Genomic DNA, 22,736 nt, shown 5'->3' on the forward strand with positions numbered 1-22,736 from the left:
CTCCTGACCTTAATGCGTGATTCAGAGGTGATGTTGCAAGGAGAAACTAGATGCTGGTCACTCTTAGAGGTCAATAGCTTAAAAGAACATTGCGACGGTAGTTTCGCAAATGTGCCGACTCGAGAAATGGAAAAACGAAACTCAACGAGATTAGAAATTAAAACTCTGTAGACCAACACTCAGTGAATCTTAAGTGCAATATCTAACCCCGTACATAACAGTTGGACAGTTGAAAGCCAATGGTGACCTATTTATATTAAATGAGTCGTAAGTTGACAAGCACTCATCAAATTAAAAGACAACTTTGAAAACGCATTGCCAAAGCAAGAAACGATCACTCTGTTTTTGGTAAACTAATTCGCATACATGATACACAATCTGGAATTACAATCAATATCTAATTTGTTTTCTTTCAAGTTAGGCAAATTGTTTAAAAAAAGAAAAGCACACACACATCCGCATGGATGCATAAAAACCAAGTCTTATAATTATAGAGCGTCTCCTCAACTAGTTTGGAAAAGTTCGTTCTTGAATTAACTAAGAGATTGTTCCATTCCAGCATTATTTACCATTTAAGGTTAATAAATCAAGATAGAGAAACTCGTCTTCTACTGATTCGTAAGTAGAAGAAGTCATGGAAATATTTCTTTGACACGCACTGACCACAGTTCACCACTGCTTGAGTTAATTCTGATTGATTTCATTTGCAAAGATCTGACTAATTTTCTGCCTGGAGTTATTAAATCCACTCGAGGGAAATACGATCTTCGCGTCTTTCTTCGGTAGCTTCAGGACAAGAATCAGCTCAAAGCCAGGGATGTCGAGGTTTATTGTTGATTTTCCAGGTTTCAAGGGTCGTGTTCCATCCTTATCAGTTATCATCACTGTATACTTGGTGTCGTTTACGAAGGTGCACCATTCCTCTACTTTTGCGACCTCGTAATCCTCACGTGCTTCCTCACGTGCTTCCATCATACAACAAAGCTGCCAGAGCACAAAATAAACTGTTAACATCTCTATATGGACCAAAAGAGCCGGTTTGCTACCGGAATGGTACAATCACAGCATGAAAATTAAGATTTACGAAGGGTTAAATGTTGCGTAAATCTGCGTAAAGTTTTGTACGAAGCTTTACGTTAACTTTATATTTTACGTACTACGTAAGGGTAAGTAAAGTAAGCCTTACGCGAAAGTAGCGTAAAGCCAGTATAAACCTTGCGTATAGTTTGTTGGTCGACTTAACGGTTATTTACACCTAGTGTAAATGAAACGTAAAGTTGTTTATTGTTTAGCCCAAATGGATCGAGCGTATAAAATGACATAATTCCTTGAGATGTAGGAGTTTTAAAAGTTAAGCACAAATAATTATTTGTGCGAGCACGATGATGAAACATCACCAAAACAGTCTAAGCCTAGTTTGGGTTAAAAGCTTGCAACAGTTTTCATTTTTAAAAATATGGTCTGAACTGGGACTTTGTTATTAGTAAACATAATATCCGGATTGTATTCTAGTTAGGCGAAGCTGAGCAAATAAATAAATTTGCCTATTTCTCAGATTATGTTTTGTCGCTGGTTCTAGAACCTTTTGATCGTTCCCTTTTGCTTTGATAGGAATGATCTTACCTGTAAAAACCAGCCAGGGAAGTTAAATAAAAACCTGAAATTTTAATCAATCAACTCTATTTTACGAGGGTAACACGGGACAGTGCTTCAACTGAGTAACTAGTGGCCCTAAAAATACTTCTAAATATTCTGGACACTTCTCAGTAAGAAACTGCCTGCTGGTTTTTAACCGGTTTTTAACCGCCTCCCGGTTTTTAACCACCTCCCGGTTAGCTCAATGGATAGAGCGCTGGACTGTTGTGCGGGAGGTCGAGGGTTCGAGCCCCGGCCGGACCAACACTCAAGGTCTTAAAATAATTGAGAAGAATATGCTACCTTTCTATAACATCAAGAAATGGTTAGATATTCTAGTCTTCTCAGATAGGGACGAATAAATGGAGGTCCCGTCTCCTGCAGGGTTAGGGGTAGGAGACGTTAATTTCCCACGCACGAGATTACTGTGTGGTGGATGTCCTCCCCTGGGGTGGGATGGGTGGGTTTATTGGAGCTTAAACCTCGTAGGGGACCTATGTCCTATTGTTTCTGCTCCTGTACTTAGTACAAATCCTCAAATAAAAAAATAATAATAATAAAAAAAAGAAGGAACTCTATTAAATAATAGGGTAAAGTTGGTCCTACAACTTTAAGCAAATTTACGCCATATTTACGTTTTCGTAAAGCTGCATTTTTGTATATTTGTATCATTAAGTTCTTATTAAGTGTTTTTCTCTAAAATGTACTTCACCAAACTTTGAATGGAATAAACATTTGGAATTTTACAGTACCAATTTGGGTCCTGTGTTTTGTGTTATCAAGGGATTTATCTGTGCTCAGTAGGGTTCCTTTTTTTTTTTTTTTTTTTATGTGAGGATTTGTACAGCACAGATAAATCCCTTGATAACACATAACACAGGACCCAAATTGGTACTGTAAAATTCCAAATGTTTATTCCATTCAAAGTTTGGTGAAGTACATTTTAGAGAAAAACACTTAATAAGAACTTAATGCTACAAATATACAAAAATGCAGCTTTACGAAAACGTAAATGTGGCGTAAATTTGCTTAAAGTTGTATGACCAACTTTACCCTAGTGTTTAAAGTTGTTTAAAGACGATTAAAGTTCAATTTACACGGTCGGTACGTAAAGTTGACTTATTCTATATTAAAATAAAAAAAGCAAAATGAACTGTTGCGATCTTTACTTAGACTACGTACGATAGCCGGTCTTGGCGCTGGAATGGGTTAGCTCTTGAGGTTGAAATGCACGTATGCCGAGTCTTTTCTACTCTATGTTCCTTAAACGTTATATTAGTGTTAACTTTATTATGGATTTCGCTGATTTCTTAATCCTCACGAATTTCTTGCAAAAAGTCTGCCAAAACACAAAATAAACTATTAATTAACATCTCTACGTGGACCGAAAAAGCCAATTTTCTACCGGAATGATACGTCCCGTATACAACCACAAGCCATTTACACCAGTAACATGTTCAGCCTGTTCCAGGCAAAAAGTCAGCGGACAAAAGCTACCGACTTCAAGCAGATGATTACTATAAGCACTTGTCAAGAAATATGGCAGCAGAATTCAACCCATGTGCCATTTTTTGTCAGCTCGCTCATTCCAGTTTTAAGAATAAAACTTGTATCTTCTTTCTACCCCCATCCACCTATCGTATACCTCCGTGTATACCTCCGTGTCATCAAGGACGAAAACAAATTCTTTGTCAGATGTATCATCTGTAATCTATAAAAAAAGAAGGAAAAATGAACTGTTGCGTTCTTCACCTAGACTACAATAGCCGGTCTTGGTGCTAAAGTGGTTAGCTCTTTAGGCAGCTACAAGTCCTAGCTCGTTAGCATATTAGCCCTTCCCAGGCTCCCGCTCAGAAGGAATGAGCCACACAGCGAAGGATCAACACTTGGCATTTTGCACAGACTTCACGATCACGTGATTTCGAGGGCAATTTGGAATAAAAAAGCGCGTGCAGTTCGATAAAAATATTAAAGCAGCTTTTCATATCATGCAGACTCAAAGCAAACGAATCACGACCTAACTAACTTTTCTGCAGCGAATGAACTCTTTTCTGCATTGTGTTGCCGTAAATCTTTAGATGCGCTTTCCTGTTTATTGAAAATAACAACCAATGTTGCTGCTGAGGTAGAGATGCACGCGTTTGCCGAGTCTTTTCTATTCTATATAATTTGGATATATCAACAAAGTTGAAATGGTAAATTGGCCACCGTAACGCTTACAAAAGCTGACGTTTCGAGCGTTAGCCCTTCGTCGGAGCGAATAGAGGAATTGTGGGTTGTGTGTGCTTTTAAAGGCAGAAAATGGAGCTACGTTATTGGTGGGAACATGGCAACGAGAAAAACAAGAATAAATTAGTGGAATGAAAAGCGTTCGTTGATCCTTGTGGGATTTAGACTGCCGGTTTGAAAGATGAGCTTTTGTTCAAGATTTTTACGGCTTTCCGTGCTATCTAAGTGTAAGGACTCACACTTACACTTACACTTAGGTAGCACGGAAAGCCGTAAGAATCTTGAACAAAAGCTCATCTTTCAAACCGGCAGTCTAAATCCCACAGGGATCAACGAACGCTTTTCATTCCACTAATTTATTCTTGTTTTTCTCGTTGCCATCTTCCCACCAATAACGTAGCTCCATTTTCTGCCTTTAAAAGCACACACAACCCACAATTCCTCTATTCGCTCCGACGAAGGGCTAACGCTCGAAACGTCAGCTTTTATAATCGTTACGCTGGCCAATTTACCATTTCAACTTTGTTGATATATCCAAATTATTTCGTTACCCCCACCGACGCAGCCCCAAACAGTTTCTTTCGAAACTATCAACCTCTTTTCTATTCTATGTTCGTTAAACGTTGTATTAGTTTTCCTCCCGAATTCACATCTGATTTCGCTGATTTCCTAACCCTCACGAACTTCTCTGTTGAAAAAGTCTGCACAAACACAAAATAAACCGTTAATTTCCCACACACGAGATCACTGTGTGATGGATGTCCTCCCCTGGGTGGGATGGGTGGGTTTACTGGGCCCGCAGTGATTGGCGCAAGCTGTTGCGGTGTCCCTGCCTGTCGGCGAATCGGCTTATAAATCATAAATCAAATCATAAATCCTACTCGGACCAAAAGAGCCGATTTGCTACCGGAATGGTAATTACGTAGACAGCCATAATGGCACAAGCCCATTCAATCAGTGATATGTCCAACCTGTTCCAGGCTCTAAATTAGCGGACAAGAGCTACTGCCTACAAGCGAATGACTCCTGTAAGCACTTGTCAAAAAATAAAGCAGCGGAATCCGACTCACGTGGCATTTTTTGCCAGCTCACTTTTTCAAAATTTTATGAATTAAATGGTACCTCCCCTTCCACTGACCTTTTCATTTTTCACAGTCACATCTTCAGCTTGCACAGGTTCAGCAAATGTTTTGTCCATAATCTTCAAAAAAACAGCAAAATAAACCGTTGGAATCTTTACTTAGACAACAATGCCGTTCTTGGTGTTGGAGTGGTCAGCTCTTTAAGCAGCTACAAGCCCTAACTCATTAGAATGTTAGCCTTTCCCACGTTCTCCCTCCGGAGAGATGAGCCACAGAGCAGTACAACAACACTTGGAATTTTGCACACATCTCATGATCACGTGATTTTCGAGTGTAATTTGGAATAAAAAAGCGCGTGCAGTTTGTTTTTTCAAAGACCAACATAATTGCACGTGGCTTTAGGGCGTGAAAATTGCATTCCGCGAAAAAATATTTAAGCAGCTTTTCATATCGTGCAGAAGCAAAGCACGCGAATCACGATCAGGCTAAACTAATTTTCCACACCAAATGCACTCTCTTCTGCATAGTGTTGCCGTAAAACTTTAGATGCACTTTCTTGCTATTCTGGCCGTAAAGGGCCACGATTTTAAACTCTGTTTAGTTTTTCCTGAGCAGGAAAATGCACAATAGGCGCTACGTTGCAGTTTTTAATTGCCGTAAAGCAATGTGGCGGACATGTGCCGAGAACGAGGTTGAGTTTTGGCATCGCGTGTATTCAGGCTTGAAGTGCCGGGTAGTGCAACGCAGTCAAGGGTCATGTTGAGAGTAGTCTGGATCGTTTTTGTCCAACTTAGGTGCTCAAAATGCTTACAGATGCACACGCAATTCGCGTTAGACCCACACTAAAAGATGTTGAGCACCGTTTTCGGAATAGGCCGTTTAGCGAACTCAAAGATACCTGCCAAGAATGCATAGAGAACTTGAATGAAGCTTAGGTGAACTCAGGTTGAATTTGCTATCCAAGTGAACCGCCAAGTACTAATCATTGTACAAGCAGGTGACTTGTTAAGAACTTGTGTGAAGTTAAAAATATTTATTTAAAGCACAACCTTAATACTGTTAGTTGCTTTAAATGTTAACGTACTGATGAAAAACAACAACCACGGCAACTCTTGAAGTTTATTAGCTGATCGTTCCGAGGCAGAAAACTTCAGAGATTTGTTATCAGATGTAAGCGGGAGAAAACCTTGGAAACAAAGATCATCACAGCCTACGTGTAGCCGTACCCACCCCCTAAGAAAAACGGGGAGGAAACGTCTACGAAAGGCTGGCACAAATCGTGTTCTGTGACGTCACAGAAAGTTATGCAAGTTATGTAAATATATTATATTTTCTGCGAAAGAAACGCTGCACACGTGTCCTTGCGCAGACAAAGACCTCGTAATTATCTAATTATTTCGAGTTTATTTGGAAGTCAATGACCCTTTTCAAGTGTACATTGTGTTTTAAAGAAATTGAAAACATAGCTAGTAGAGGGGAGTACGAGTGATTTCTGGTCCAGAGCAAGAAGAAGACAGTCTTCGATGTAAACGTCGCGCTCGCAAATTTGGATTTCCATGTGCACGCTTTATCCAAGTATATTTGTAGGCAGTGTCATGGTCTCCTCAAGAAGAGAAATAATTTGCAGCTAAACCTAGACGAACTACAAACATCGATGAGAATCAGCTACGCGACAAGTTTGAAGAAAGTTGGCTTTGTTTTCCAGCCGAAAAATTCGCTCGTTATTTGTATTTTGACTCGCCCTACGGGCTCGTCAAAATACGACACAACTCGTAAAAATACTCAGCGATACTACACAACAAAACGCCTAATAAGATATATATATATATTCGGTGCTTACTTTATTATATTCGGTGTTTACTTTCTTATATTCGGTGCTTAAAGCATTATATTCGGTGTTTACTTCTGTAGTGTATTGAGAACACAGTAAAAGTACTTGTACTAGTGTTAGTGATATTACTGTAAGATTACTGAGTGATGTGAAAGTACTGTTACTAAGTAAGACTATTCTACCAGCTTATAAGATACTTAATCAACGAATAAAGATAGAATAGTAGTAAGCAATTGAGGAGTGTGTGTCTCCACTAAATGAATACACAACACATTCGCGACGAGGAAGAGATCCGAACTACTGAACAGGTAGAAGAAATCGAACCGCCAGAAACGGCAGAAGAAAACGAACAGCCAGAACCGGCAGAGAGTCCACGAGAGATGGAACGATTGTTACCTGCACCCGCACTGTTCAATATCGATGTTGCAGATCTTTACAGCGAGTGGAAAAACTGGGTCAGTGCATTTGAAATCTACGCCATTGCATCAGACTCGCAGAAAAAGGCAGATCCCGTTCAGAGAGCGACAATGCTACACTGCCTTGGCCCTTCAGTTCAACGCATCTTCCACACTCTCCCAGGTGAACACAAAACTCTTGAGGAAGCGAAGACCGCCCTGAACGAATATTTCGCTCCGAAACGCAACGTAGTTGCAGAACGATACAAATTCAGATCGCGAGCACAAAAGGCAGATGAGTCCATCGACGCTTATCTAACAAGCTTGAGACAGTTGGCAAAGTCTTGCGACTTCGGCGACTTGGAGGAGGAGATGATAAGGGACCAAATCGTCGAAAAATGCTCCTCCCATACTCTAAAGCAAAGGCTTCTCCAGCAAGAAGACCTGCAGCTTGCCAAGACGGTAACGATAGCTCGTAACGCAGAGACGGCCGTTCAAGAAGCGCGACTACTTTCTCAAGGCTCCAAAGAGAACCCAAACACCATTGACCGCGTGGGTACCTCTAGCAGACCACCAGTGAAGCGCTTCAACTGCTACAGATGTGGTGGCACGGATGGACATAGCCCAAGTGAATGCGGTGCGCTTAAATCCACTTGCAACAACTGCAAAAAGGTGGGACACCTACAACGAGTTTGTCGCTCCAAGCCTAAAACGGCACAGATGAAAGGAAAGAAATGGAAAGGGAAGAAACCTCAACAAATGAAGGTTCGTAGCCTCTCATCCAACAAGACTGCTAACTGGCTTGCAGACAGTTCAGGTGAGGATAGCGAAGAGCCAGTACTCTTCATGAACAATGTAGACAACTCCATCACAGCTACGATAAACAAACGAAAAACCAAAATGATCGTGGACACAGGCTGTAAGTACGATATAATTTCCTCCCATTTACGTAAAACGCAATTCAAGAACTGTGAACTGAATGAAACTCGAAAGCGTTTCACCGCGTACGGACAAGACGAAGCGTTAATCTGTAAGGGTTATTTTAACGCTGTCATAAGTATTGGCCACAAGGCCATTAACTCAAAAGTGTACGTAATAGAGGGTAAGGCAGAATCATTACTAGGAAGAGATTCTAGTTTCAAGCTAGAAATCCTTACCCAAGTAAACTCAGTCGGTCAGACTAGTGAGCTTGATTCCTTACTCCTAGAGTACGATGACGTTTTTCAAGGATTAGGAAAGGTTACAAATTTTGAACACAAAATAGCTATTGACCCTGAGGTCAAACCCGTAAGTCAAATAGAAGCAGTTAACAATGATCTTGACAGGATGCTAGAAGGAGATATAATTGAAGAAGTGACAGAAGCAAGTCCCTGGGTCTCAAATTCAGTTATTGTTCCCAAAAAGTCGGGTGACCTTCGAGTATGTTGCGATCTCAGAGAGGTCAATAAGGCCGTTATTAGAGAACGATATGTTCTACCTAATATCGAGGATACCTTGCATGCTTTGCATGGTTCTAAATACTTCGCTAAGATCGACGCCAAAAGTGGGTTTTTTCAATTACCGCTAGCTGAAGAGTCGCGTTATGTCAACACGTTTATTACGCCTCGTGCTTGTTACCGATTTAAGCGAACTCCTTTCGGTCTCAGCGACGCGAGCGAAGCGTTCCAGAGAATGATGGATAAAATTTTGTTTGGCGTCCAGGGTGTCCGCATTTCGGTCGATGATGTCATTATCTATGGCAAGACAATGGCTGAACTCGCTCAGCGGATCCGCAAAGTTTTCAATCGATGCCGTAAGCACAACCTCAAGCTCAATCGTAGCAAGTGTGAATTTGGGGTAAAGCAAATTTCGATTTTAGGCCATGTTGTCTCTGAAAAAGGAATCGAACCTGATCCGGCGAAAACAGAAGCTATCAAGGCTACACCTTCTCCCGACAACGTATCCGATCTTCGATCGTTTCTCGGAACTTGTGGCTATGTTTCTAAGTTTATCCCAAATTATGCGAACATAGTCGAACCACTTCGAAAACTACCTCGGAAAGAACAGAAGTGGTCGTGGGGGAATGAGCAAGTAAAGGCATTCGAAGCCTTGAAAGAAGCATTATCTGGCGCATCAGCCTTGGCTTGTTTTCGTTTAGACGCTCCAACCTATGTTGTCTCTGATGCCAGTCCGGTCGGTTTAGGGGCAATTCTACTGCAAGATCAAGGAACTGGTGAGCGTAAACCGATCGCGTATATCAGTCGATCACTTACATCGACGGAAAGGAAATATTCGCAGATTGAGCGCGAAGCGCTACGTTGCGTTTGGGCTGTTGAGCGTTTGCACGATTATCCGTTTGGCTTAGAATTCACCTTGCTAACCGACAACAAGCCTCTCTCTACTATGCTAAATCCGCACTCGAGCAAACGTTTTTCCCGCGCGTTCAGCGTTTAGCTTGGAGATTGCACCAGTATACCTTTCGTATTCAGCATATCGCAGGCAACGCCAACACAGCAGATTCGTTGTCGCGTTTGCCGTCTAAGCAAGACGATTTCTCGGATTCTGGTTTCGTTTGTGAAGACTACATAAGATTTGTTTTCACATCAAATGTGTCAGACCTTCAGGCTGTCACCCTCGCTGACATACGATCCGAAACTAGCAAAGACATCACGCTGTCCCAATTACTTGTTCAAGTTCAAAGCGGAAAATGGTCGTTGACGGGTGATCTCAAACCGTATGGCGCAATAAAAGACGAATTGTCTAATCACGAAAGAATTGTTCTCCGAGGAAACCGAATTGTAGTGCCACAGTCATTGCGAAAAAAAATTCTGAAATTAGCACACGAGACTCACCAAGGAATCGTCAAAACTAAACAGTTTCTTCGTACTCGTTTTTTTTGGCCCGGTATGGATGATGCAACAGAAACTACGGTGAAAAATTGTCAAGCGTGCGTAGTTAATCAGCCTCTTAATAAGTACACGCCGCTCCAACCAACACCTTTACCTCGTGGTCCTTGGGTAAAAGGTGCAGTAGATCTCGTTGGTCCAATCGATGGAAAATCTATTTTGACTTTCATTGATTATTATTCATCATATCCGGAAGCGTTCATTTTACAAGAGGTCACTTCACGCGAAGTAATCAAAGCGTTGAAAGATATATTCGCCAGATTTGGGTTTCCAGAAGAAATCGTTTCTGACAACGGAAAACAGTTTGTCAGCGCGGAATTTGAAGCATTTCTAAAATCGTGTGGAATAAAACACATTCGTGTTTCTCCATATTATGCGCGAAGCAACGGAAAATTAGAGAGATTTCACCGATACTTAAAGAAGAACTTTCCAGCAGCCATCAGCGAAGGAAAATCCTGGCAAATGGAATTGCCTAAGATTCTCATGCTGTACAGAGCAAGTCCGCATCAAATTAGTGGAAAGTCAGCTAGTAAGCTTTTGATCAATCGCGAACTTCGAACAAAACTACCGTACATAGAGTTCAATTCAGATAGCGCATTATCTGCACTCGACCGCGAACATCGGTCAAAATGCGATTTGTATCAAGCACGTTTGAAAGGCTATCATGATAGCAAGCAACATGGAGCACCGCATGATTTCAAAATCGGTGACATCGTATTTTGTGCCAATATGAAGCCAAACAAACTAGATTCAACTTTCTCTCCGGCAAAACACGTAATTATTGAGACCAAAGCGGGAGACACATTTAGTCTAGTCAATGTGGACACGGGCAACACTTCAACACGCAATGCAAAGTTTCTAAAACATGCGCCCAGTAAGCATATTAGTAATGACATAGACGTAGACACTAGTGTTAAGTCCAAGGAGTCTAATGATCCTTCAGCGAAAACTATTACCGAGCCCTCTAGTAAGGTTGTGGAGCAAAACTCCCAGAGTGACCAGGTTATCACCACAAGGTCTGGAAGGGTAGTTAAGTCAACGAGGGATTGTGATAATTTCGTTTACTATTGAATTAACCATACTCTGATTTCAAACTTGTGATTGCTTTAATTAAATTTCTTATGATTCTTTGAACATCGCCCGGGAAGGATGTAGTGTATTGAGAACACAGTAAAAGTACTTGTACTAGTGTTAGTGATATTACTGTAAGATTACTGAGTGATGTGAAAGTACTGTTACTAAGTAAGACTATTCTACCAGCTTATAAGATACTTGATCAACGAATAAAGATAGAATAGTAGTAAGCAATTGAGGAGTGTGTGTCTCCACTAAATGAATACACAACAACTTCATAATATTCGGTGCTTATTTTATTATATTCGGTGTTTACTTTCTTATATTCGGTACTTAAAGCATTATATTCGGTGTTTACTTCAGTATATTCGGTGCGTACTCCGTTATATTCGGTGCTTACTTTATTATATTCGGTGCATACTTCGTTATATTCGGTGCTCATTTTATTATACTGGGTGGCTTATTCGTTCAGTATTCACTTCATTATATTCCGTGTTCACTAAATTATATTCGCTGTGCACTTCATTATATTCGGTGTTTATTTCATTATACTCGGTGATTAAATCATCCAGTTCGGTGCTTCCGACAACTGGTGAGCACTTCATTATCTTCGGTCCTACCAACATTATACGCGGTGGTAAAATCATTATCTTCGGTGCAAACTTCGTTATGATCGTCACCAGGCTCCCAATTGCACAGCTTTGTTGAGCGCGAAAAAATGGAAGGCATCAGGATGACAAAAAATGGTTGTATGGAGAAACTGTTGCAGAATAATAATTATTATTACACGACTCGGGCAGTCAGAGGGCCAATAACTAAACTCAACCAATCAAAATGCTCTATTTCCGGTCCAATATTCTCTAAGTATTGGACCGGGCACTGTCCTGAATGGTCCGGAATGATACCACACTTGTGTCCCTTTTAACTTCAGTCGTATAATAAATCTCTTATTAACCAAGCTTGCTCAGGACCGTACTGGAAGAACATCGGCCCTCGGTCTTTTTTGTATGGACCGAGCGCAGCGAGGTCCGTACTGTCAAGACCTTGGGCCAATATTCTCCCAGTATGGCCCTCGCGCTTGGTTAATAAGATATATGTATTATCAGCTAAAATCTGTTACTTGCGGAATTGTTTGTCGTCTCTCGTTAGAAATAGAACCTACAATGATGGTTGGTTTTGATATGCTATCTTATTGCTCTTTTGGTAAATATTTTCTAACCTTTGCATCGGTGAGGGAAAGGGTCGTCTTATCCTCTAAGTAAGGGAAAAATGTTTTGTAAAATTTATCTTACAATCTCTACATGAGAGATGATATGGGGTTGGTTATCTTCGATTACATCTATTATCTCAAAGGGTTTACATGCACTGTACATATGCATGTATGTATTTTGAACATAATACATACAACTAAAATGTTTGTGTAAGGTTTTTTTTTTCTCTCCTCGTTTGTGTTTTAAATTTTTTTTTCAGCTACAAACTTTTTAATTAAAAGTGAATTGGTTCTTTTCATTTTGCTTGCTTTAACAGGTGGAAGGAGAAAGAGAGTAACTCTGGCCCATGTTTTGTGGTTTGCAACAGGGTCAGAGGAAGAACCCTTCTTGGGATTTAAATTGCATCCCTCGTTGCTCTTTACTGCAGCAGTACAGTCCTTTCTGCCAATAGCTAACACATGTATTAATGCCATCATATTGCCATCACTGACACTTGAGATCAGTATTCCACCTGACGAGAAGCTATTTGATTTATAAGACTGTGCATTTCTAAATAGCTATTTTGGCAATGTGTAACATTCTTGTAATTTCTGGCTTGTTTTATCATACTGTTCTCATTTGTCAAGGGAAGACATTATTTTTGACCTTGAATGATTACGTGGTTGAAACCTGAAAATTATTGTTATCACTTCCCTAACATGTTGTTGCTATTATTGTTTACCCGATGATTGTTTAACCATGACTGCCATTCCAAGAATCACAATAATTTATTTCAAGTAAGAACAAGAAATACCCTGTTCAGACCCTTTGAAATATTTCTGTTTGGAAATTTATGCTTTAACTTCAGTTCAAGAAATATTTGTACCAATGACTGAAAGTCACTGTATCTTACTGTTGTAGCATGCCTTTTAACTTGCTTCTTCTTGTGAGTGTAGGTGGGTCCCCTACTTGCAGTTTAAAGGACACAAAGTTCATTTCATCTCGACAAAGTCAGACAAAGTTCAAATTTTGAAGTTACTTCAGAGAGTGCTACAATACAAATAATGTTATCATCAAAATAAAGTGGATTTTTTTAAAAATACTTAATGTCATTCATTAAAAAAACCCTAGTTTAAGTTGGCCATGCAGAAGGGTCCTACTAGAAGCTGGCACTCAAACGCAACTTTTGTTGTTACATGGGCTCTTTCCTTTATAGTGACATCTAGTGTAAATGACCTGTCATGAACTCCTTTTTGATATCTTACAAACCGCTGCAACTCAACGCATCAATAAAAATTGGGTAAAGAGTGGATATTGATTATTAACCCTTCAAAGCGGTTTTTAAATACAGTACTTTTATTGAGGTCATGCTTTCTAGTTCACAACAACTCTGCACAGGAACATGTATTCCTGATAAAATACTGTATCAAGGTTACACTATTAATAGCTCTTCGCGCTGCCTTAGTCATATGGTTTCCTCCTCACAGACTTGATTTAAATTTCTGGAAGTGATCATATGCATTCCTTTCAGAGACCACTGACTGCCTGACGATATGAAGAGCTTTCAAGTGTACTTCAATTCCAAAGTTAGATGATGTCCACGTCCACGGAATTTCATGGTTCAGTTGCTGTGTACAGTCATTGCAACACTGAAATGAGAGGGCGTCAAAGATAGGCCTCCCAGAACCATTGTCACCACCTTCAGTAATAAATCCTTCAACCCCATAGTGAGGGATGAGATCACTTCGCAATTCTATTCCTACTGGGTTTTGAAGTTGACCTGCTATCTAGGTTCTTATTGGTGACGACCACGTAGTTCGCATTCTGTGCTGTGACCAAGCTTTGTTCCAAATGTCTAACTTCTCTTGAATTTTGGCCGGTAAACATGATGGAGAGCAACCAAATGAACATCATCCAATGGGTCCAATATCCCCTCATCCTCCATGAAGTAGAATAACTTGTAGTAAAGTGTAAGAACACTCTGGTAGACATCCCTCCATAGTCTCTCAATAACTCTCGAGGTTGCATTCTTTGCACTTTAATGCCTCTTTCTTGCAGAAGAAATTTAAGCATTCCTTCCCCACAAAAGGGAAAATCCTTTGACAGTTCTGATATGTGGTGATGGAGCTCTTCATCCGAAACATCACTGAAATCCTGAGAGCCGAGTCTGTAGCTTTGCATTCTGCGATAATTTGTGCTCTCCGAGACAGACAACATACTGGCGATTTCTTTTATCTTGAAACCCTCCTCTAGATGATTTTCTAGTATTGATTTTGGTATGTTGAATTCTGGAGCTCCAGATCCTAAACGATTTCTTTGAGGCTTCCGTTTTCCGTGGATTGAACATTCCATTCGCAAACTCATCATGTCAGAACTATTACTTACACCCAGCTGCTTCGTTTCGCTTGCCGATAACAGAGGAACTACATCAGGTGTGATTTTCTCCTTTTCAAATACTTCTGTTAGATTACTTGAGTTTTGTCGCCTTAGAATGGAGTCCATTGCAGTCTTTTCCGCCATTTTCATAATACTTTGAAAATACGCGGGAAATTGCAGAATTGCATTGTGGGGTTATCACCGCGAACAATGTTTTTGGGAGCCTGGTGACGATCATAACAAAGTTTGCACCGAAGGTAATGATTTTACCTCCGCGTATATAGTTGGTAGGACCGAAGATAATGAAGTGCTCACCAGTTGTCGGAAGCACCGAACTGGATGATTTAATCACCGAGTATAATGAAATAAACAACGAATATAATGAAGTGCACAGCGAATATAATTTAGTGAACACGGAATATAATGAAGTGAATACTGAACGAATGAGCCACCCAGTATAATAAAATGAGCACCGAATATAACGAAGTATGCACCGAATATAATAAAGTGAGCACCGAATATAACGGAGTACGTACCGAATATTATGAAGTAAACACCGAATATAATGATTTAAGCACCGAATATAAGAAAGTAAACACCGAATATAATAAAGTAAGGACCGAATATAACGAAGTACGCGCCGAATATAAATACCAAAGTAAATACCAAATATAATGATTTAACCACCGAATATAAGGATGTAAGCACGTAATATAAGGATGTAAGCACCGAATACCATGACCAAAAGTATTATAAGACAGTTATGGCGTTCCATACAAATGAACCGATTTGCTACCGGTATGGTAATTACGTAGACAGCCACAATTGCACAAGCCCATTCAATAAGTGATATGTCCAACCTGTTCCAGGCCATAAATTAGTGGACAAGAGCTACTACCTACAAGCGAATGACTCCTGTAAGCACTTTTCAAGAAATAAAGCAGCGGAATCCGACTCACGTGGCATTTTTTGCCAGCTCACTTTTTCCAAATTTTATAAATTAAATGGTACCTCCCCCCTCTACTGACCTTTTCGTTTTTCACAGGCACATCTTCAGCTTGTACAGGTTCAGCAAATTTTTTGTCCATAATCTTTAAGAAAATAGCAAAATAAACCGTTGGAATCTTTACTTAGACAACAATAAGCGGTCTTGGTGCTGGAGTGGTCAGCTCTTTAGGCAGCTACAAGCCCTAACTCATTAGAATGTTAGCCTTTCCCCAGCTCCCCTCAGGGGAGATGAGTCACAGAGCAGAACAACAACAACACTTGGAATTTTTGCATACTAGCACTTACACTTGTAAATTTTTTCAAAGACCACAAATTGCACTCGCCCTACGGGCTAACTCGCCGAAAACGCTTCAAAATGGCCTGAGATGCTAGGAACCAACCAAGAAAACAACAAGGCAATAAGGTAAGTCCATTTCATTTCAAAACAAGACATTTTTTTCTCTCTTTTAAGGCAAACCGATAACATCCCATACAAACCTTTATAAATATAAAACGTTGCGCAACACGGTAAGAGTCACGTCCGCTTTTCTAGTAGTGAGCTTGGGTTGCCTGTGGCTTGAAGTGCCGGGTAGTGCAACGCCGTGCAAGGGTCATGTTGAGAGTAGTGGATTGCTTTTGTCCAACTGAGGTGCTCAAAATGCTTAAGATGCACACGCTGTTCGCGTTAGACACACACTAAAAGATGTTGAGCACCGTTTTCGGAATAGGCCGTTTAGCGAACTCAAAGATACATGCCAAGAATGCAAAGAGAACTTGAATGAAGCTCAGGTGAACTCAGGTTGAATTTGCTATCCAAATGAACTGCCAGGTACTAATCATTGTACAAGCAGTTGCTATGTTAAGAACTTGTTGGAAGTTAAAAACATTTATTTCTAATATAACCAAAGTAAAGCGCGCGCTCTGATTGGTCAATTTAGCGTCCCCCATTTGCCCATGGGTGTACGCTGCTGACGTGAGCAAATGCAAAGACTATTTTTCCGCGCGCGCTTGTTTTTTCTGGTCGCGTAAGATTTGTTAAATAAAAGGGACCTCTTTAGCTACGATGTATCGATGTTATGTTATAAAACAAATGGTAAACACCACACGTACACTTTTGAGTTATGGATGCACTTGGGAGGTTTGCTAAACACTCAAAAAGCTAGAGTCGCTCTCGGCTATCGCCTCGAGCGACTCTTACGCTTCTTTCGTGCTTAGCAACCTCCCGCGTGCATCTATAACTCAATAGTGTACGCTGTGGTGTTTACCATTTGTTAATTAAAGCACAACCTTAATACTGTTAGTCGTTTCAATTGTTAACGTACTGATGAAAAACAACAACCGTGGCAACTCTACAAGTTTATTGGCTGATCGTTCCGAGGTAGAAAACTTCAGAGATTTGTTATCAGATGTAAGCGGGAGAAAACTTTGGAAACAAAGATTATCACGTTCAAATATAAACATTTACTGAGCGACTCTAAGGCGAAACTTTATATAGGAATGGAAAATAGAGAAATTTGGATCGTGCAGCGAGAGAAAGATTTGAATCGCAGCGTCAAAATTTGATGAATTTTGCAACCCGCGGAAATTTGATAAACGCAGGATTTCATTTTGTACTGCTTTTGTAGAACGCTTGCGTTATTATTCTGATCATCGTTCTAAATTTCTCCGTGACTCAAGCAAAGTCACAAAGTGAGACCGAAAAAACCTCGAGACCGTTTTTAGAGTTCTTTCAGTTACTTTAATCTTTACAACGCAAGTTTTGATCAAAATTGTCGGTCTTCCCTTATTAAATAACACATCTTCAGAAAGAGCTCGAGTCTTCAGGAATATAAAGACCCAAATTTTTATTTTCCCTTTTATAGCCATTTAAAAAGACTTATTATGGTCGAAAAGTGAGCTAAAGATTCCATGCTAATAATGTAACCTTGCATGCTACAGGACCACTACTAGCAAGTTGACAAACATTTCGTTATTCACTTATTTCTTTCTGTTTACTTTGCCGCTGTACTTAAGTTAGTCCCCGCATTTCATATATAGCGATTTTAGAATTTCCAATTTGTCATGGCATCAACTTGATCCAAAATCTTAATCTCCTAACTCTCCATGTTAAAAGCAAAGAAAAGCACTCAACAGCGATTTTGCGGAAAACCGCACCTCATAAAGAAAAGAACAACCAATGTTACGGCTGAGGTTGAAATGTACGTATGCCGAGTCTTTCCTATTTCATGTTCCTCAAACGTTGTATTAGTTTTCCCCATGAATTCAACGTGCTCCTTTTGCAAATTTGAGACCGACGAAAATATAATTTCCAAACCGGTAGCTGAGGCCAAAATTAAAATGCTGTATGTGTGTGTCTTTACTGCGGTGTTATGTCCCTCAGTCGTTATAAATTAGTCTGAATTTCAGACGTCCCTTCCCTTGGGGTAAAGGGAAGAGACGGCTGAAATTCAGACTAGTTGTAAATAAGCTTTCGCAACGAATTTACCCTGACAACTGACGGATAATCACCTGACATGACGAGCTTTGCTCAAGAAAAAATTCTCAACAGGCATCGTAAACTGATGCCGAGGTTTGGGGAAGAAGGTGTTGGGTGAATATCATCGCATTAATTACACCACAATGTAATTACACAGATTAGCGCCCACGAATCCACGAGAGATACGCGATTGCGTGCGAGTTAACGCGGGGTCATCTGTTGGCAATGAATATCAAAATCATGAAATGAAATGAAGTTTGCTGTGCGCGTAATGGTCATAAAATACTGCGTTTTCTCTTTTTCTGCCTGTTTCCTTATAACGACATTTCTAATCACGTAGTCTTTCTAAGATCCTTCCTTTTCACAGAGGAGGCAATACCTGCGAGGCACCGTATTCGAAAAGGCCTCTCTTTCGATTATTTAGGTATGATTCTTTCGCTTGGTTTGCCATAAAACGGTAACAAAAGATATCGCAATTTTCATGTACCGTACGACCTGAATAACAACCGTATCGAATTTCCAGTATTGCGTCACTTGGTGGATCGATCAGTGTTCACGCTTTGCGATCGTAGTACACGATGTTATTGTTTTTGTAAAAAACCTGTGGCGATCGCGCGACTTGGCCTCGTATCCTGGTTAAATTCTTACCAATATTATAATATTAAACCACGACGAGATTTTTAATGTCGAAATGTCGAAAAGCATCATGTTTTCGATTTCGAAACCATTCGAAATGAAGTCAGAGGCAGTCGGATTTTCGACGTGCGGCTTTCCACCGGCTAACTTAACCACGCAGAGTCTTTGCAGGATTACAAGTGCATTGGTATCTACTTTTGAAAGAGGTATGTGACGTTCCTTTGCGTAAATATTTCATAGGCGATGTATTTGTAAGACGGCCAAAACGGTCGACGTAAGAACAAAAGATCCGAGGGAAGATTTACAAGTTTATTACACAGCAAATAAATGCAACGGTACAAAAAAAAAAAAACGGGAACGAGTGACACTAAACAATAAATAAGAAAACAAAGCTCCAATGAGCTAAATGATGTAACAAGATTAAAATGAATTAGGAGAAAGTACTTAACACTAAAGGATAACCTACAGAAAGAAATAATTCAGTAAAGAAAAGAAACAAACAAAGTACTTGAAAACAGGAAATTGTATGACAGAAACTATCAAAAATACACCAGGCATGAATTCAACAAAGACTACGAGCTATAGGCTTAATATTACAACTTGAGCTAATACAGTATAAAACAGTGAAAGGGGAAAATGAAATTACTAGTGTAATGAACTCATAATTTGGTTCTGAAAACACAGGAATCATAGCAACAATGAACTGGAAGCAGGTAAGCAATATATTGCAGCTGCTAAAACGAAAACAATTGTAGTTTATATAGCAGAGAAATTAAGGAATAGTAAGATAAAAGGAGTATGTGGCTAAACTAAGCAAATTCTAACCCGAAAAATCACTACAAAAATACAAATGGAAACAACTACATGCTAAGCTTAGGGCTCAAACAAACATAAAATACTGAAACATACCAAAAGCTAGTATAGCTTAGAATCCGCTATAAGGGCACTCTCAGGAAGGCAACGAATCAACTGAACTCACCAGCAAACGGTTGTAACTTATAGTAAAATACAGGAAAAGGTAAAAATAACTTTAAACCAAATTTGGGCTAGGAGCGGTCAATTAAACAGGAATTACATAAGGGAAATCGGCAGTCAAACAGGAATTACATAAGGGAAATCGGCAGTTAAAGGATTAATACAATGGCGCTGCGCGTTGGTGACGTCACGAAATTTTGACCCCCCCAGAGCGATTAGGACAAACAAACAGGCATCTCGAGTAAAGGAATGTGGGCGATGATGCGCCCATCTCTAGTTCAAACGTCTCTAAAGCTCGTATTTTAAATCAAAACGACGGTGTTCCTGGCTCAAAGTTCGAGCAAGACCCAGAGAACTATACAAACACACAATTAAAGCGTTGGTTAAAGGGGAACGCAGGGGTATTTGTGAACTAATTTTGCATTATTGGCCTGCTTTTTCTGTTTCGATTTCTGATAACCTTTTTTGCTAGCCGTTCGTTTTAACCTAGTTATGTTTTCTGAAGTGAGAGCGAAAACGCGATTAGAATTCCGCCATCTTGAAAGCTAACTGCCTGCTCAGAATTGGTCAGCGTGTATTCGTGTGACGTCAAATCGTCAAGAAATATGATCCTGGCCAGACTCGAAGGTGTGGACTTGTTTAGTGTATGCGAAATATGGATTTATCCGAGTCTGCCCCTATTAACGATAGTTTTAACGACGAAGAAAGTGCTACGAATAGCTTTTCCATTCAGCCTTATCAGTTTGAGCCACGCAGGAACTCAGATAAAAGCGTGAGCGATAACGAGAGCATTTCGGGCGAGGAAAGCGAGGAGGAAAACAAAAATCCGCGACTGGAAAATTCTGCTTGGTATGTAACATGCGACTGCGGTGTTTTCATACGATAATGTGCATGTACTGCTTTCAGTTTATTCGTACAATAAGAGAACGAATAAAAGATACTTAACTCAGGTGTGTACCCTTTTTTCTGGTATCTTGTTTTATTTGGCCCTGCAGTACGACTAAGTAGACCATTCATCTCATGCAGTGTGTCTACGATTCAAAGCTTTCAGTGTCGCTTTCGAGGTCAAGATTGTAATAGTACTGACAAGATCTAAGCGGTAGGATCCCAAAAAGTAAGTGAATACTTTATACACTGTCCATACCAATAAAAATATGTAATCCAAGAGCCTAAACACAAATTTCATTCCCTGAGACAGCGTCAGTTTAGTTTTTTTTTTAACCGCGGAGCATTTTCTAAAATCTAGGTGTACGTGTGAGAAGTGCCAGGTTATGGGAAGAGTGGAGGCCTGTAATTGCTGTCAGGAAATAACGGCAGTGAAAAATAAAATTATTGCGGCAGTAACTAGTGGTGAATGTCAAGAGGAACCAAAATGCATTACGCAGCATCCAGGTTTTCATCCAGTTTGCATAAACAGGTGGGTCCTACAGACTGCCTGGGATCAGTACAAGCAACAGTACAAAGATCCATACGATGGCCCTGAACATAAATTATTTCGACATATTGCCTACAAACAGCTGGCTCGGTGGTGCTGGGGAATACTGGGCAAGGAAATCAGGGTAGTTCTACCATCATGTGCAGTTATATGTATACGAAACTTTTATCCTCCACCAGGCCCAAAAGAAGAGTTTGCCTTTGAAGGTTTTCGATATGCTGACGAATGATTTGATGAAAAGTTTTATCTTACTTATAAACTAAAGCAGTGACATGATGTACAGAGCTGTACAATAATATATTTTACAATCCATTGAACCCTTCTACAAAGGCCTGATTACAGAATAAGAAAATTAGTTATTTTTTGCATTACTCCTTCCAATACTCTGTTTGTGATATGCTCCATTTGTTAGTTCATTAATTTTTCTTTAAATATAATTGCCAATGATGAACACAAGTGCTTCTCTCAACTATAGAGATTTGTGATAGAATATTGTATTGTATTCAATAACCTAAAGTAAATCAGTGAATTGATTATTAAAGAAGAGCTATCTAGTTTCTCCTACTTCTATGAACAACCTCCGGGTTCCTTCTGACAACTGTAAACTAGTATGTCTTTAATATATAGTTTTTAAACAGAAAATTTGAACATATATGAGAATCACTTTGAGCTAAGTCACCAAACAAACACATTCTTTGTGGCTTTTAATTTACCTGTTAAATCTTGAACAATGGTTATCAATGATGTCTGCCTTCGGAGGTGTTAGCTCTGCGGCTATATTTCTTAGTAAAAGAACAGGTATTGGTTGAGCAATTCTGTTTCCCGCTTCACATCGTTGAACAACCTGAGCGAGTAAATCTCTCAAATATTCGTAGGATTTCTTTTCAGTTACGGGTTTTACAACCCATCGCTTGTTTGCCTTGGGAAAGCAAAGTTTGTAGCGTGCCAGGCCTTACTGTGCTCCAGACTTTATTACAGCTTTTCTACGGCCAGTGTTGTGATTATTGTCAATAGCAGCAAGCTGGGTCCTGGCAACCATGCCCTGGTATGAGAAATGCTCACGTTTAGGGCAATACTTAAGCATCATGGAGTGATATACCTCTAATCTACCTGTGTGGCAGAAGTCAGTAATCTTAGCAATATCCTTCAACAATTTAGTGTTTAGGACCACTTCCTCTAAAGCTAAGAAAGCTTGACTGTTTGGCTTAAGCCAACAGACCTTCTTGGCTTCAGAGGGAGAAATTTGTTGATGACAGCATTGGTGGAAATGAGTATTTCCTGACCAGATGTGCTTATTACAGATGTGATTTAAGAGTGACTTCCATTTTTCTTCAAGAGCCAAAACATTACCATTGCAGGTTGCAGCAGACCACCATAGGTGGTTTGAGATTGATTGTATCCATGGTGAGAGGCCCTCACATCCCCTTTCATTTGCCTTATGAGTCAGCTTCTTTACCACCCACTTGGAGAGATGCCACACATCATATTGGTGTTTGATGTTTGGGTGATCTTTGGCCATGGAACTGGTGA

General features: G+C 40.0%; 3 protein-coding genes across 3 annotated transcripts in view; 1 reads left to right on the forward strand and 2 right to left on the reverse strand.

Annotated features, from left to right (window-relative positions):
* The window catches only part of LOC148736506 (uncharacterized), a 69,754-nt gene that overhangs the window by 41,999 nt on the left and 5,019 nt on the right, over positions 1–22,736 (reverse strand). Inside the window, exon 2 of the mRNA XM_088754074.1 lies at positions 15,726–15,788. Coding sequence (XP_088610200.1) covers positions 15,726–15,785 — 60 coding nt within the window. The 5' untranslated portion in view covers positions 15,786–15,788. The remainder of the gene's footprint in view (positions 1–15,725; positions 15,789–22,736) is intronic.
* On the reverse strand, positions 179–19,776 carry LOC111347427 (uncharacterized). Its single transcript, XM_088754076.1, has 4 exons — positions 19,706–19,776; positions 5,003–5,065; positions 3,281–3,346; positions 179–984 (listed from the first exon to the last, which is right to left on the reverse strand). The coding sequence occupies exons 2-4, from the start codon at positions 5,060–5,062 to the stop codon at positions 685–687; spliced, it is 426 nt and encodes a 141-aa protein (XP_088610202.1). The 5' UTR covers positions 5,063–5,065; positions 19,706–19,776; the 3' UTR covers positions 179–684.
* Positions 20,397–21,776, forward strand: LOC148736509 (P2X purinoceptor 7-like). Its single transcript, XM_088754073.1, has 2 exons — positions 20,397–20,620; positions 21,018–21,776. The coding sequence occupies exons 1-2, from the start codon at positions 20,418–20,420 to the stop codon at positions 21,433–21,435; spliced, it is 621 nt and encodes a 206-aa protein (XP_088610199.1). The 5' UTR covers positions 20,397–20,417; the 3' UTR covers positions 21,436–21,776.

The sequence above is a fragment of the Stylophora pistillata genome, chromosome 3, assembly GCF_964205215.1.
Source record: "Stylophora pistillata chromosome 3, jaStyPist1.2, whole genome shotgun sequence".
Taxonomy (NCBI): domain Eukaryota; kingdom Metazoa; phylum Cnidaria; class Anthozoa; order Scleractinia; family Pocilloporidae; genus Stylophora; species Stylophora pistillata.